This window comes from Mesocricetus auratus, unplaced genomic scaffold (genome assembly GCF_017639785.1).
Source record: "Mesocricetus auratus isolate SY011 unplaced genomic scaffold, BCM_Maur_2.0 Super-Scaffold_4256, whole genome shotgun sequence".
NCBI classification, from domain to species: Eukaryota; Metazoa; Chordata; class Mammalia; order Rodentia; family Cricetidae; genus Mesocricetus; species Mesocricetus auratus.
Window position 1 is genome coordinate 29937529 of NW_024429182.1, and position 16055 is coordinate 29953583.

A 16055-nucleotide genomic window follows, 5' to 3' on the forward strand; every position below is an offset into this window, starting at 1 on the left:
CTTCAAAAGTTCAGTGAGAATAATATCAGGCCATCTAGTGTGAAGAGTGAAACAAGATTTCCACATCAAATAAGAAACATTTGATATGTAAATCTCTTTTCTGGGTCTTTGCCTCCTGAATTCTTCCACTATGCTTCACATAATAATAACAATAATATAGATTTTGAGGACAACATGGATGTAAACACTCACTTCTCTGAAAAGAGGGTAAGCATGCTCTCCCTGCTCCTCACTGCAGGAAATGACTAACCTATTAAAACTAGCATAGGAGAATTCAATGCTCAAATCAACTGCTTTTGTCCCACTGACCTACACTACTAGTGACAGTTCCTGAAAAAGCCCTTAATAGAAACTAGATATCCAGTCCAGTTACTTCCTCAATCACACAGTGAAACAATCTGAAGGAAATGCCATTTTAGTATTAGGATAATAATCCAATAATTTCATTTTTTCTGAAATGAGAAAAGTAACATGAGTTTCCATTACCTGCCCAGTTTTCCTACTGTAGTTATAAGAATGGTCTTACTTGATCCTTAAATTCTTTTTTTTAATTATTTACCATTTTAGGGGCAGTGTGATGTAACACTCCTGCTTATGAATGAGGTAGCTGAGGGCTAGAGATGGCTGCTCCCGCACAGACACTATCACATTGCATATAAAGTTCAGTAGATGTAAGTCACCACACAGTTATTCATAGGAGTCAGCTAGAGTCAATATACTAAAGAAGAATTTACCTAATATTTACAGATCTCCCCTTAGATTTTTTCTCAGCCTTGAATGTGCCAGTACTAGATTAGTCACTTATTACTGTGAACAGGACATGAGAGAGATGAAGTCTCCAATCTTTAAGTCTTGATGTCTTGGTTAAAGTGTGAAGTCATGGTGGAGCAGAACAGTCCTCATTGTGACATCCAGAAAGCAGAGAAAGGGGCCAGAGTGAAATGTAGTGCCTAAGGAAATGCCTTAAGTGCCTACTTCCTCAAGCAAGGTCTCACCTCACAACACTTACCACCTCTTTAATAACCCCATTATAGTTTGGATCTATGAAGAGATCATTAATCTAATATTTACATCAGAGCCCTCAGAGTGCAACAGTGTCTGGAAATGCCCTCACAGATATCCCCATAAATACCATTTATTAATTTCTTAAGGTTCTTCTCAATCAAATCAAACTAGCAAGATTTAACTACCACATGTATGTAATATAGGACAGGTATCACACAAAAATTCTTCTGAGTCCTATCTAAAGTTTTTTTCTGCATTCATCAGATATATTTTCCTTTTGAAGATATAAGCTCTCTACACAGTAGTGTCCATCTGTGACAGCTCTATTTTTCAGCCAAAGTCAGCCTATGGAGGAAATGATGAATTCATCCACAAACCCATTAGCAAAGTCAAACAATTCAACTTCAGTAAAAGGAGGAAAAGTAAGGAGAAGGAGAGAAGAGAGTGAAGGAAGAGGAGAGGGAAAGAGTTAAGTAGGGTTTCCATGGAACCCTAGAAAACTGAGAAGAAACCCAATCAGAAAGTATTTGGTTGTCACCAAATCAATTATACCACTAGTGCACCAATGGGCACATCTTGCCTGGTAGATTGATATTGTAGCACACAATGTCCACAGCTAAATGTTACTGTTGATCCCCCCCCCCCCCAGCAGACTAACTCGTACCTTCCAACACTATGACCCCTAATCAGTGGGGAGGAAATTTCTAGCCCTAGGCTCTAGACTGCTAATTCTGATGCAACTAGAGAAACTTCAGTATAATCTACTCCACATATGAGGATTCTAAAAAAACAAAATTCAAAAAAAGTTATTTTAAAGCAGCCATAGGCAAGGAAAGCAGATGGAGACTACCATCATGAGAACAGTGGGAAACTTCCAGGGGAGGTCACTGGGATTACAGGACTCCTATAAGGAGTTAGGTTATCCAACAGATCTGTCCTGCATCATTTCAGTTTTGTACATAAAGCAATTAGGTTAACACTTCTAAGACTGAAGAATAATGATCTATAAAGACACTTAAACCATGGCCTTTGAGGAACCAGTACACTATTGAAGGAGTACTGGTCTGGTATGTTGAGGATAAAGAGTTTCCCCATAGGACTCTGATTCTTGAACTAATCTGCTATGGAAATTTGAGTAATTTTCAGTAATAATTATTTTTAATTTTGAGATCATAATAGAATTATGTCATTTCTCCTTCCCCTTTCCTTGCCCTCCCATAGAGTCCTCCTTGTTCTCTTTCAAATTCATGGCCTCTTTTTGCACTAATTGTTACATGCTCTCTCTCTCTCTCTCTCTCTCTCTCTCTCTCTCTCTCTCTCTCTGTCGCACACACGCACACACACACACACACACACACACACACACACATACCAGTCCTACCCAACTGTGAGCCTACAAACCATAAGAATGAAAAGCGTTGCAAGGCACTCAGTGGTACAATAGTGACACTTCTATCTTGTGAGCAACCAACAGCCATCTGATAGGACTTAAGGTCCACTCAACAGAAGAACATGCATGCCTAGTACTATAAACTCAGCAAACCACCTGTGGCTGGTGAGGTCATGGACCCTAGAGAACAGCCTACTACTGCTACTTTCCTAAAATGGTGTAATTTCTGTCAGGAACCACCTGGCCTGTTCAAAAGTGTATCTGAAAGAGAGAGTGAGAATTAAGAAAAGAGACAAGAGACAAAAGATAGAGTCAGAAGGGCTCTCAGTAAATATTGCAACAGCTTTGAATTTTATTTCACATAGCCTTTTATACCCAAAGCCAAAGGTGAGGGCAAAAAAATTCCTTACCAGATGTAAGGAACAAACAAGTATAATTACTTCCTTAATTCTCAAAACATCTAGTAACCACGCCTTAGTTCAAATATTCTGTTGTCTGACCTTGAGGATCAAGAATAGGTTTGAGCCGGGTGGTGGTGGCGCACGCCTTTAATCCCAGCACTCGGGAGGCAGAGGCAGGTGGATCACTGTGAGTTCGAGGCCAGGCTGGACAGACAGCCTCCAAAACAATACAGAGAAACCCTGTCTCATAAAACCAAAAATGGAGTCAAATCTGTGGACTCCCACAAATTTCTAACTGCATTCTATATCATTTTACCCGAAGATAAACATAGCTCTCTCAACTCATCAAGGAAGCATCTTTCTGTCACCAACAGAGATAATTACAGAAATCTACAACTGGTCAAAACGCAGAGAACAACTGATTGTGGGGCATCCAACCCTAACCTACTCACTTACGGCACAATGTCTAAAGGCTTAGGGAATACCATGGAAGGTGGGGTGGAGAGATTGTAAGAGCCAGAGGACCAAGAAGTCTACTGTGAAATAATGACTTCCCTATATGAAGGGGACACTATGTTCATGAACTCTCAACAATATGGTCACCTGAATAAGACCCATACAATGACAAAACCAGTTAGTTGACATACCAACATGGATAGGGGAAATCTTACATGACCCAAACTAGATGAAGGCTAATGTGGGATGTCCTGCTCTATTCTTTGAATATGTGTTGCTTTTATTGGTTGATGAATAAAACTGTTTGGGCCTATAGCAGGGTAGAATACTATAGCTAGGCAGGAGAGTCAAACTGAATACAGGGAGAAAGAAGGCAGAGTCAGGGAGACTCCAGTAGCCGTCAGAGGACTATGATGCCAGATTATTACCAGTAAGCCACGGGCCACGTGGCAATACACAGGTTAATAGAAATGGGTTGATTTATGTGTAAGACCAGCTAGTAAAAAGTCTACACCACCAACCAAACAACTACAGTTAATATTAAGTCTCTAAGTGATTATTTTATAAGCAGCTGCAGTACCAGGTGGGACATAGAAAAGCCCCTGGATACAGAAGGCTACAGTAATTAATGACTGGTGAGAGAGAGGATTCGGTCTTCTCATTGATGAGCTCCCTGATAAGCTATTCAGTCCCAAGAGAAGAGTCCTAAACACACATACATGCACATCACATCCATACACATCCTTTATGTATACATAGGAGCAACACTAAATGACCTCCGCAGGTTGTACTTATACATACATTGCATGCATATAATAATTCAAGAAGATGTCATGAATTTGTGAGAGAATGGGAACATAGGGGAGGAAATGAAGAAGGCACTGTGTATGTATGAAATTCTCAAAAATTTTATTTTACATTTAAAAAGTAAACACTAAAATCAAAATACCAAATGATTTTTAGAATGTAGGCAATACTGAAAACTTCAATATTTAATAAAGTTGAAAATGTCTATATTCTACAACTGAAAACATATACCAATGGTGTATTCTTTTAAAATTGCATATATTCAATACATCGTTTTCCCAGAAGCATTTTAATATAGGAAAACAGATTAGAAATAAAACTGTTCATCACGTAAATAATGGATTATTAAATCAATTGTATCAAAATAAACTATGGCAACAATAAAATGGATATGTTAATTGCATGTAAAATGATTATCATATAAATAGTGTTGAGTCAAAAGCATTGAACAATCATTTTAACTATATTTTTTCTTCCAAAGATTTTTCTTGATGTTTCGCCTTCAAGTATGTATGTGCCTGGTGCCTGAAAAGGCCAGAAGAAGGCATTATGGATCCTCTGGACTAAAGGTAAAGATCATTGTGAACTAAAGTAGGGTTGCTAGGAACAGAAGCCAAGCCTTCTACAAGAGCAGCAAGTGTTCTTTACCACTGAGCCCCAAATGTAAACATAAATAAATAACAATTTTTAAAAGTTTACATGAAAGAATTTATTATGAAAAATAAATCCAGTTATTTTGATGAAATTTTCTACTAGATCTATTCTTTAATGCTTTAATTATTATTTTATATGCATGAGGTCCTTCCTGCATGAATGCCAGTGCACCATTTGCATGCTTGCTGCCCATGGAGACCAGGGTATTAGATTGCTTGGAATTCGAGTTACAGATGGCTGTGAACTGCCACGTGGATGCTGGGAATCAAATCTAGGTCCTCTGCAAGAGCAGCAAGTGTTCCAGCCCTGGACATAGCTTTTAAAACATTCCAAAAGTTGACAACATATTAAAGGTTAATGAGCCTAAAAATCTAAGGGAGAATTGATGTGGAATGCCCTCCTGTACACCGTGAATATGTGCTGCTGTTATTGGTTGATGGATAAAGTTGCTTGGGTCTATGGCAGGGCAGAAGACAGCGAGGTGGGAAAACCAAACTGAACAGAGGGAGAAAGAAGGTAGAGTGTAGATGGGATGTCACGTAGCCATAGAATACTAGAAATGTGTGGACTCAGACTGTATAGCATCAAGTGATGTCAGACAGTCTCAGAGAGAAAAAACTCACGTTCTCTGTTTCTCCTTTATATGTAGAATCTAGCCAGCAGTATATACATGTATGTAAACAAGTGTGCATGTGGGTGCCATATAACATGCAGGAAAAAAAAAGGCTGAATGTTAGGGAATTAGGAAGGACTGGATGCAGGTGACAGACACGAGCCATGAAAGAGTGGGTACAGCTAATTGTATCACTTGTTCTAACTTTCATGGATATTTGGTTTTGGTGATGGGTAATAGTATAAAATATTTATCCATAAAAATATATGCACAGTGAAAGTATAAAATGTGAAACTCTACAGTTCCATTTTGAATAGCCACTCTACATTCACTGGGTTGTCTGATTTTTTGGGGCTGGGTCTGAATAATTTTCATGTATTTTTGTTTGCTTGTTTTGTGCTACTTTTAAATTTTCTGTAATGAAAAAAAAAACAAAGACAACAAACTTTCGGCCCTGGAGCTTACAGATCTGGCCACAGTCCTCCTCTAACACCATTAGCCGCAGAGGGCAGGGAGGCCGTTCTCACAGAAGGCTAATTAGCTGTCTGCCTTTATCACTTCCTTACACGCCAAGTCCATTCGCCGCTCAGCGCAACCCACAAAGCTCCTGAAGCTTGCAAAACGCCTTCCACTCGCTCCTCAAGCTTGCAGCTTACACTGCAGTTGCTTTTCTCGTAAGTAGAACGAGATACAATAGTCTTCCGAGGACATGGTTCAAGCCAAAGATGTGGGCAGGGCATAACGGCAATATCAGTGAGAAGCCAGCCAGGTAGTACAGGCCTGTATTCCCAGCACGAGACACTGAGGCAGGAGGATTGTCAATTCAAGTCTGGGCTACATGGAAAGACCTTGTCCCAAGTAACAACAGGTTGAAAAAAAAACTTGTTGTATGTCAATTTACTACTTTAAAACTGTTCTTAGAAGACATAATCTAAAGCACAAGATGAGTTCATTGCTATATAATTTTATGATTAGCACTTGAGTCATTTCTAAATTTTAGTAGACTATAAATGTTGTGTTGAATGCTTAAAAATGTCATTTCTCACACATCTCCCACCATCCTTTATTCTTTAAATGAAATCTTAATAGTGGGCACAGAATTAATACCTGCCTGTGTTTTTATAAGCCTCCTGAATATTATTCTTCTTGAAAATGAAAAATTTGTAATTAATGTTTTCTCATTGAAACAAATAACTTTAATTTTCAAAAATGCTTTATGAAAATGAGTATAGATGATTGAACTTTCCTGATATGTTCAGCACGTGGTACTTATAGTCTGAAGAGCCTAACATTTCTTATCCAGGAATGCAAAATTGTGGGGTTTGCAACTTAAACCTAACTGAATAAGCATTTACTGTGAGAACCTGTGTGCCGTACCCCAGCTCTTTCGTCTTTAAACTCTGGTGTCGACGCTATCAGATGCTATTCTACTATGCGAAGATTCAAGTTATTCTATGAACAATCTGTTGTGTGGACTATTAAGAGTGCGAGAATATTTAACTTTAAAAAGTTTTCAGTGTGAAAGGTGAAGTTGCATGCAACATGAACCTTCCAGGACTAATAAAATATCCTCCAAAGACCTTCTAACATAATTCCACCAGGGGGCAGCAGAGGAACGGAATTGCTCCTTCCAGCAGGAACTGCGGTGAGAACTCTGGTCCCTTGAGGTTATCTTCCTGTGTGTCTCCTTTCCCCCTCTGCCCTCCCTCTTCTAATTAACCCTGATTTATTTGTCCATGAACTGACACCGTGGACCCACAGCAGCAGTGTAGTGTGAAGGGATTTGCGCCCAGGCCAGGGCTTCAACGGGATTACGCTGATGAATTTGCTAAACAAAAAGTCCATAGAAGCAGCAAACCCTGTGATGCCACCTGGCTCAAGTTTGATTAGGACGGGGAACCCTGAGCCGTTTGATCTTCACTCATCAAAGAGTTTTTAAACAAGCTTCATTTTACACTACTGTAAGGTGGTGAAGACTTGGGACTGCAGTGAGCGCCCAAGCAAGCACTCTGGTAATGCCGGTTCGTGACTCACCCTGGTGGGAAGGGCATGCAGCCGCAGTCCGGAGCTCTTAGACCCGCCCAAGGGAAAGAAGCCTTGCTCCAACGACCCACCCGAAGTTAGTTTCTAGCCTACACCTTGATTATGACAAGATCCTAATTCAATGTACTAGTTGGAAATTTAGAGGCGGTTAAGATGTCACACCTCTATAGCATTGCAACAATTTGGGGACGAAGAAACAAAATCAATTCATTCATCCATTCTCATTCACTCCTCCCTCCTTCTCAACCGCATCTTTTAGAAAAATCACGTAGTCGCATAATTCACTATATTTCCAGGATTCTTCTGAATCAGCAAGTTCCCAGAGTTCGTGGCAGTGAGTATTGCTCAATAAAGTCTAAGGGCTTCCTGAAAGACATTTAACCTGAAGACAAAAAAGGTTGCCCTGGAACGCTCAACGACAATTTTCAGAGCCAGAAGGGGGCGCCCTTGTCTTCCCAGTATGACATTTACAAATGAGAAGAAAGCTAGATTCACAATCAGAAAGGGGCTGTAGTCACCCTGAAGTGTCCAGTGCTGAGCTCCAGCCCTCGTTTCCAGGGTGGTACCTGAGGCCCATTTGGACATAGCCTTTGGAGGATGCCAGTATAATAAAGGGAAAATAGCGGGAACCCAGTGACACAATGGAAAATCCAGTCTTCTCTGTATCGGGTGGCTTTGTGTCCTGCCTTGTTTGCGTTCTGAGCTCCATGCTGTTTTCATGCCAATGGCCCCGTCTTCTGATCTGGGTTAGACACTCCATTGAAGCTGGATTTAGAAAGGCTGTCCATCTCCACGGAGTGAATAAAGGCAGTCACTGTGAACTCATTTGTTCCTCTTGCACTACAGAAAATCCGCCATTTCAGGGGCGGCCAAACATCAGGAATGGGAAGTCCCTGCTATTAATTCAAGATTGATGCCTATAAAGATGTTGGCAGTACCCACCACTTACTTAATGTTTTCTTCCGTTGTTTTGACAGGTAGAGAGGAGGAATGAAGAGGGGAGAGGGAGAAGACAGAGGGAGGGAGAGGTAACAAAGACCCCAAATAATAAAGGTGGGGAAGTAGTTTGCAAGTAGTCTAGTGTTCCGTTTTGTTTCTTTAAATATTTCTGTCTGTCTCATGGATTAAAATGATCAATATTCAGTGTTGGTGCCCACCACTAACATAGAAGGATGGCACACCTTACACTCTTCCCGAGTTACACAGTACAATTCCCCTGTGACAAACATTTCTCCTTGTTTTAAATCTAATATGAACTATTACCTCTTTTGCAATTCCTGTGGTCAGATTAGACTATATGCAACAAGAGGCACAGTTCCTTCCAGAACAAAGCAAACTATGTTGAGTAGATATACCCACCACTCCATAACCTGGTTGCAGAAGATCTCCCAACTGCCCTAGGCAGAAACAGAATTTGGAATTTTTGGACTTTTCTTTTTCCACCTGACCAGTATGTACCAAGTATAATCTACTTAAATAACAAAACTGAGCCAGATTTGGTGACCCACACCTGTAACCCCAACAATAGAGGAGACATTGTTAGAAAAGTCTCACGTTCAGGCTACTCAGTGAGACACTGCCTTAAAATGAAAAAAAAAAAAAAAAGCAACAACAATAGAAACCAAACCTAGCCACAACAACAACAAAAACTCCTGTGTCCTGAAACTGCCTGGAGACTGGAAGGATTCAGCATACTAGAGAGTTGCTCTTCATAGGCCCCGCTGAGTGTTCTTTGGCATGAAGGAGCAGTGGACATCTCTTTGCATTTTTACCTCCTGATTTTGAAAGCTGGGGTGAGCTAAATCAAGGCAGACATTCTCCAATGAAGAAGAGGCTGCACTGAAGAGGGTAAGTCTCTCCTGCATCATCTCCCCCTCTGCTGTTTGTGAGCTCACTTTTTCTGTTCCTAGGCAATCCAAAGGTGAATATTCCAAACCATTCATTTCTTACTGCAGCTCACCAAGAACTGTGCTTAGCACACTGTAAGACACCACAAATGTGGGCTTATCTACACCTTCAGAAGGAACATAAGAAGTAGGGAGTGCCACAAGAGCCCCAGTTTCCTTTGTGGGCCCAAGTCCTGAGTGAGCTAAGTTCTGTTCTTTAAGAGTCTGTGTGTTAGTCAGGGACCAGTCCATCAGAATACTGAGACAGGGCTGGACCTTTAGTGCAGCATTTATGTGTTTCTAGAACTATCTAAATAGTGTAACAGGACTGGGGAAATATCTTTTTACTTTCCAAATAGGCAAAACATTCATTGTATACTGCCCAGTGTCATATGGATTTAAATTGAAAGACAATACAACCTCTTTATTCTTCTGCCCCCATCATTCCCAGTGTCTCTGAAGACTTCAGACCACTGAGTGGCAGGTCTGTGTGGAGCCAGGGAAATTTGTTTTATTATTTACCTGCTCTCCCCCACCACCAATATTTCTGATGGTCAAACTTTAAACAAAATGTTAAAACTTCTTTTTCCAATTGTCTAATCATCTGTAGGTAACCAGCCTTTTCCTAATAAAAAAACACATAGATATGTAGAACTTAAAGCATGTTGGACTTTCGATACACCACAGGAAATCCCCCAAAGTAGATGGAGTTTGGGATGAAAGAGGACCTCGGTGCATACATTAAAGTGAGGCAACATTAAAAGTAGCTTAGATGACACATTAAGATGACTTCTAAGACCTACCAGTCCAGAAAACAGATATTTTAAAATATGTACTTTTTAATATCCATCCTCACTCAACTTCAGGATTATGTTTGTTCAAGACTATCATTGGCTATTTGGGGGTCTCCCAAGAATGAATATTAGAGATAGGGCAGTGTTGTAAACAATTCTAGACTGTCCAGAAGCTAAGTGACTACAAAAATACACCGCACTCCACCTTCTTCAACATCGATTTCCAATCATTTCTTTCTTTCTAATATTTACTTATTTTCTCACATTTATCAATCTGTTCATAATATCTGTTCATAAATATTACTAACCTACGTTTCTTTTGTTATATCATGACAACTGTCTCTTTTAGCATTACAGTGGTTGGAACAAAGAATTTGACTTTTATTATCTCAATAAATTACCTCTAATTTATAAACCCAGCCTTCTTACATAATGTTGTTTCTGATTTCACACACTGGTTGAAACCACTGCAAATTCGTTCTCTGCTTTAGGTTGAGCACTCCTTTTCCTTGAGGTAGTCTATTATCTCCCTAGAGAGTTACTCCTCCTGTCCTGTCCAGGACTAGGTTTGATTTGGGATCAAAAGAGAGCCTTCTCCCGCTCAGCGATACGAAACACTAATGAGGAAGTCGGAGCTAAGCCTTGGGGGTTTCTTATCTTCTTCTATTAACCCACCGCTGGGAACCGGGAACCGGGGAAAGAGGACTCACTGGGCTCAGAGACCCTGTCCGCTCTGACTCAGGGCCACTTTGATCTCACGTGTCTGCTTAATCAAGTTCATCTACTGCTGGGGCTGACCAAATTCAAAGAACCACATGAAATAGTTTGATTATCGAGTGGCCGGTTCCCTCTTCCCTCCACTCCTGATCTAATTTCCAAACGCAGTCTCTCGCCTCTGCCTCTAAACTCACCATCAAAAGCGAATTAGTTCTTCCCTTGGTATCCTCATTTGATGTGCAAATTTTCTTGTCTTTGCACATTTTTTTTTCCTCCTGGTGTGTGTGCGCGGGGCGGGGGGGGGGGCAACTAGACAAACTTAAAAGACAAGAACCTCATTTGCAAATCGCAACGCTAAAGGGTTAATCAGCAACTCACAGGAGCCACCTGGCCCTTTCACAAAGCCTTTCGGGTGACTGCTTGAGTTGTGTTTAATACTGAATATTACTTGCTTGCACAAAAAGCGAGGGCAGGCATGAGGGAAGAAAGGTGGTTTTGTATATTCTATCACCTTTTAACTCTGAAAGTATTTCAGATAGAAATAACCCAACCCCTTCGCAAAGCACCCAAGTTCTCTCAGAGCGCTCCCTCCCGCCTTTTTGCTTTGTATTTTGTTTTTGTTTTCTTTCTTTCTTTTTTTTAATTAAAGTTCGGGCTAGGCTCTGATGCTCTGATAACCGGCGCTCCAAGGTGAGCTGGACAAGGAGGACTATAGTGCGAGGGAGGGGCGAGGGGAGAGTGTCAAAGTCCTCCCTGCTTCCGATACACAAACACTCCCCCTCCCAGCTCCTCCCAGAGCTTTGAAATCCCATCCCGGCTTTGTTGTCTCCCCCGAGGGGCTGGGAAGGCTCGGAGCCCGAGTATAAAGGCAGCCCGAGGTGGCTGTGGCTGCGCAGAGCCCTGAGCCCAGCAGCAGAGACTTCACTGGCTAGAGCTCCTCAGTCTGGACTCTGTAGCGGCTGTGCAAAGTGACCTCTTTTTTTCCGGACTTCCTCCTGCTCGCGTCCTTCTGAGATGATGGTTGTGTGTGTAGTGGCAGCTGTCCGGTTCTTGGTCTTGCTAGCAGCGATGGCGTTTTGCAGCCTCCCTCTGCTCGGAGCCAGCGCCACCTTGAACTCGGTTCTCATCAATTCCAACGCTATCAAGAACCTGCCCCCACCGTTGGGTGGCGCTGCGGGGCAGCCGGGCTCGGCTGTCAGCGTGGCTCCGGGAATTCTGTACGAGGGTGGGAACAAGTACCAGACTCTTGACAACTACCAGGTGAGAGGGGTATGGGGGATCCGAGGATGCTGCGATCCTGAAGGGGTCTCAGAGAAGAGGGTGTGCAGTACCCTAGGTGTGTGAGAAATTGCGGGTATGTTTGGAATCACTGCATTGAGAGCAGAGCGCTTGGAAGAGCTTTTGAAGGGGAAGATGGGGACCGTGAAGGTGTGGGTACCATGATGCCCGAGTTGCTCACCACCACTCCGCTCCCTTCCCACAGTCCTACCCGTGCACAGAGGATGAGGAGTGTGGCACTGAGGAGTACTGCTCCAGTCCCAGCCGCGGAGCTGCGGGTGTAGGCGTGCAGATCTGTCTGGCTTGCAGAAAGCGCCGGAAACGCTGCATGAGGCACGCTATGTGCTGCCCCGGGAATTACTGCAAAAACGGTGAGTCTTGAACTCCCCCTTTAAAAGGTAACCATCCTGCCTTTGAGTATCCAGGAATGAAAGGAAGCACTCTGGCTCTGTCAAAGCCGAGGCACCACCTGCAGACCCGGGTTTATCAGGCAAGGGTTCCCTGACACATCTTCACTGGCTTGTGTTTGAGGCCTTGAAGTTTACCTTCCTCTGCCTCCCTCGGTAATCTAAGACACTTTACATTAGAGTGGTCACTTCTGTCGACCAATTATCTTCAGGGAGCCTTCAGGACACTTGGGAAAGAGGGAAAGGTCACTTTGAAAGGAGGTCTAGCTGGCCAGCCTTGGCATTTTGTTAACAGTTCCATTTTTCTTAAGGTGACTGGGTGACTCGTGTCTTTGACAGACTCTCTCTCTCTCAAAGGCCTCTGGATGTTAAAACTGTTGTCAGTGTTTAATCTCTGCTGAGCAGCTTTTCAAAGAGATCTCTGTACCACTTGAATTCCTAGCTCTCCCCTTTTCTCCTCCTTCCCTCCACCCTCAACTACCTTCAAAGAAACACATCCCCCACAACCACAGATCCACAAAATGTTAATGTCTCAAAGAAGTCTCCAGAAATAAACTCGCAGGGTGGCTAGCTTCCTAGGGCACAGCAGCATTCCATGGTGAACACACTAAATCTCTGTAATATCGAAATTATACAGTGAAGTAACGGGCGAGTAAGACTGTCGTCTTCCGGGCAGATGGAACTGCCTTGTCCCGATAGCACCCAGAGCAGAGACGTTATCTTAAGATTAATTTTTTAAGTGACTAAATTTCTTTTTTCTTACCTCGAAAGGTTAATATTAAAATAGACAGAAATATCATTGCTGCCACCACCACAATTCGTGGGGAAGCATTTTCAGTGGCTCTCCTGGGGTATTCCTTATGATTGAACCGTGCACTGGTTGATGCTTCTCTATCTGGGGAGGTTTGTTGAGCAGAAAGTATTGGCTGTGGTGAGGTATCAGATGGCTGTGGCTGTTAGCGGGCAACTCCTTACAGCCTGGGACTAATCACTCTCTCTGGCTTCCTTAGGAATATGCATGCCTTCTGACCATAGCCATTCGCCTCGAGGGGAAATAGAGGAAAGCATCGTTGAGAACCTTGGTAACGACCACAGCACCTTGGATGGATATTCCAGAAGAACCACACTGACTTCAAAAATATACCACACCAAAGGTAGGGAAAGGCTTTAAGACCCAGTGTAAGTGTTACCAGAAGCGCCATTTCGAGTTCTCTTAATGGAACAGTGCAGTAACTGCCATTTTCCTTCTGTCTCCTCCACAGGACAAGAAGGTTCTATCTGCCTCCGATCCTCAGACTGTGCCACGGGGCTGTGCTGCGCGAGACACTTCTGGTCCAAGATCTGTAAACCTGTCCTCAAAGAGGGGCAGGTGTGCACCAAGCACCGGAGGAAAGGTTCCCACGGGCTGGAGATATTCCAGCGCTGTTACTGTGGCGAAGGACTATCTTGCAGGATACAGAAAGACAACCACCAAGCCAGTAACTCTTCCAGGCTCCACACCTGTCAGAGACACTAAACTGACTGTCTAGATGTGATGGACTCCTTTACCTAATATATGCTGCGAGAGCCTTTATGATTTATCAGCTCGATCCCAAGGATGTACAAATCTCCTGTGTAGAGCTAAGCATTCCGATAATACCTTCCAAAAGTCCGGAGTGTGAGGACTTTGTTTCTTGATGGAACTCATCCATGGTTGCAGTAAATTACTGTGTTGTAAATCCTCGGTGTGGCACTTACCTGTAAATGCAACAAAAGTTTTAATTATTTTTCTAGAGGTGCTACATTTGTTTCTTTTGCATGTAAATTTTTGTACACATTGATTGTCTTGATTCATAAATATTCTATATTGAAGGAATATCGGCTTCTAGTTCCTAAGTGTGTAATCCTTTCTCCTTTTATTTCTAGAATGTAGAATGCAAGGAGTTCTTGGCCAGTGATAGATATGTAAAATTTATCACAGAAATACTCGTTTATCTCCTGAGATGTACTATCTTTGCTTAGATAGTCTCTCTCCCTCTCTCTGTCTCTGTGTGTGTCTGTCTCTCTCTCTCTCTCTCTCAGATGCCATAGTCCTTGAAATAAAATTTAACATTTAATAATTATAAAATGTTACAATCATAGATACATTTTGAAACCCTGATCTTAGGTTTGTGAGTGTGTGTGTGTGTGTGTGTGTGGTGTGTAATTTGTTTTAAAATGACAAGACATATGTCTATGTGTGAGTGACTTTAAAGAGAATGTATTAGACATTTATAAGCTCAAATGGTTATGGTAATATGGGATTGAATCTGATATTACAACTTTCAAATGCTTTTCTACCAGGTGTGGTTGGTAGCTTATGCATCTAACCCCGAGATGGATTCTGGAGGCTGAGGCAGGAGGAAATGCCCATGAATTCAGGTCCATCCTGGCCAACCCAGTGAGATCCAAGGAAACCGCTGCTATTGAATGATGCTCTGTCTCAAGAAAGCATCAACAAAAATAGTTTCCAAAAATTAATAGTTATCTAAATGGCCAATAGTTATTGGAAGGAAGGGTATGACCAAGAAAGTAATTTCAAAGTATGTGATGATGGGCAAGATGAAGAGGAGGTTATGTAGAAACATGGTGAACAAAGGCATGCCAATTTAAGCCAAATAGTTAATTCAGAATATTTTAGAGACACATGCAAAAAGAATTGTTTTAATCACTTTGATTTAAAAATAGTCATTAAACAACCACAAATTCTAGAATGTCTGGCTTTTTCTTCTCTTGGCCAAGTGACTATTTTAATTTTTGCTTCACCTGTATTTCATTTATTAGAATGAAGGTAGGGATGTGTAGCTTTACAAAAATATAATATATTAGATTTTTATAAACATAATATATAACTATATGTATATAATATATATCAAATCTAAATTCTCTTTGTATCTTCCTTGCCCAATTTGATATTTCTGTTGGGAGGACAAAGCAACCTTTGCAATTTATTTATTTTGTAGTATTCTGAAAGTCTACATCAAAACCACAAAACACTGGCTTCACTATTTAAAGGATAGTAGTGAGTGACCGACTGTGCCAACGTTTTTTCCTTAAATAGTACAGATGTCCTAGAATATTCGTTGGCTTTTGTGCTCCCGGAAGTGGTTAATTTTCAAGGGAGTCGGGCAACAGCACATGCACTCTGTTGCCTACTAAGAAGAGACCTGGCAGGATGTCTGTGGCTGTGTCCCTTTTGTCCACGAGTCTCTGCTTCTTCACCCAGAGAAACTCTCTTGTCATCATTGTGCTGATTGCCTAATGTGCAGGAAAGTCAATCCTGGGGCCTGTTATCTTCCACAAAACACAATAGTGGAGGGAAGCGGGAAATCTTTTCATGAAATGGGAGAAAGCAGACCCTTCCAGAAGGAGAGTGGGGCAGATGCTGAGTATGCTCTGGTTACTGGGGAGATGTCCTCTGGTGCATATCACATCCACCAGGCTCACTTCCAGCCATTCCTGCTGATCTCTGGGGTGGGGCCAGAGAGATGAGGCAACTGCTTCTTCCCATCCCACTGGGAACTTAGGACTCTACTAAGAAACGGAAAGTCTATATATTTATAAAGACAGAAAAAATCAAAACTGT

At 41.9% G+C, this 16055-nt stretch overlaps 1 protein-coding gene across 1 annotated transcript; it reads left to right on the forward strand.

Annotated features, from left to right (window-relative positions):
• Window positions 1-11569: 11569 nt before the first annotated feature.
• On the forward strand, window positions 11570-14558 carry Dkk1 (dickkopf WNT signaling pathway inhibitor 1). Its single transcript, XM_005063697.4, has 4 exons — window positions 11570-12026; window positions 12250-12415; window positions 13462-13605; window positions 13714-14558. The coding sequence occupies exons 1-4, from the start codon at window positions 11781-11783 to the stop codon at window positions 13965-13967; spliced, it is 810 nt and encodes a 269-aa protein (XP_005063754.1). The 5' UTR covers window positions 11570-11780; the 3' UTR covers window positions 13968-14558.
• Window positions 14559-16055: the final 1497 nt, after the last annotated feature.

Excerpts from the sequence above, each read along its gene's own strand:
- Dkk1 (XM_005063697.4), top strand. The coding sequence starts at position 11,781 with ATGATGGTTGTGTGTGTAGTGGCAGCTGTCCGGTTCTTGGTCTTGCTA. Across the intron at positions 12,027-12,249 it reads AGACTCTTGACAACTACCAG|TCCTACCCGTGCACAGAGGA; the intron begins GTGAGAGGGGTA and ends CCCTTCCCACAG. Across the intron at positions 13,606-13,713 it reads AAAAATATACCACACCAAAG|GACAAGAAGGTTCTATCTGC; the intron begins GTAGGGAAAGGC and ends TCTCCTCCACAG.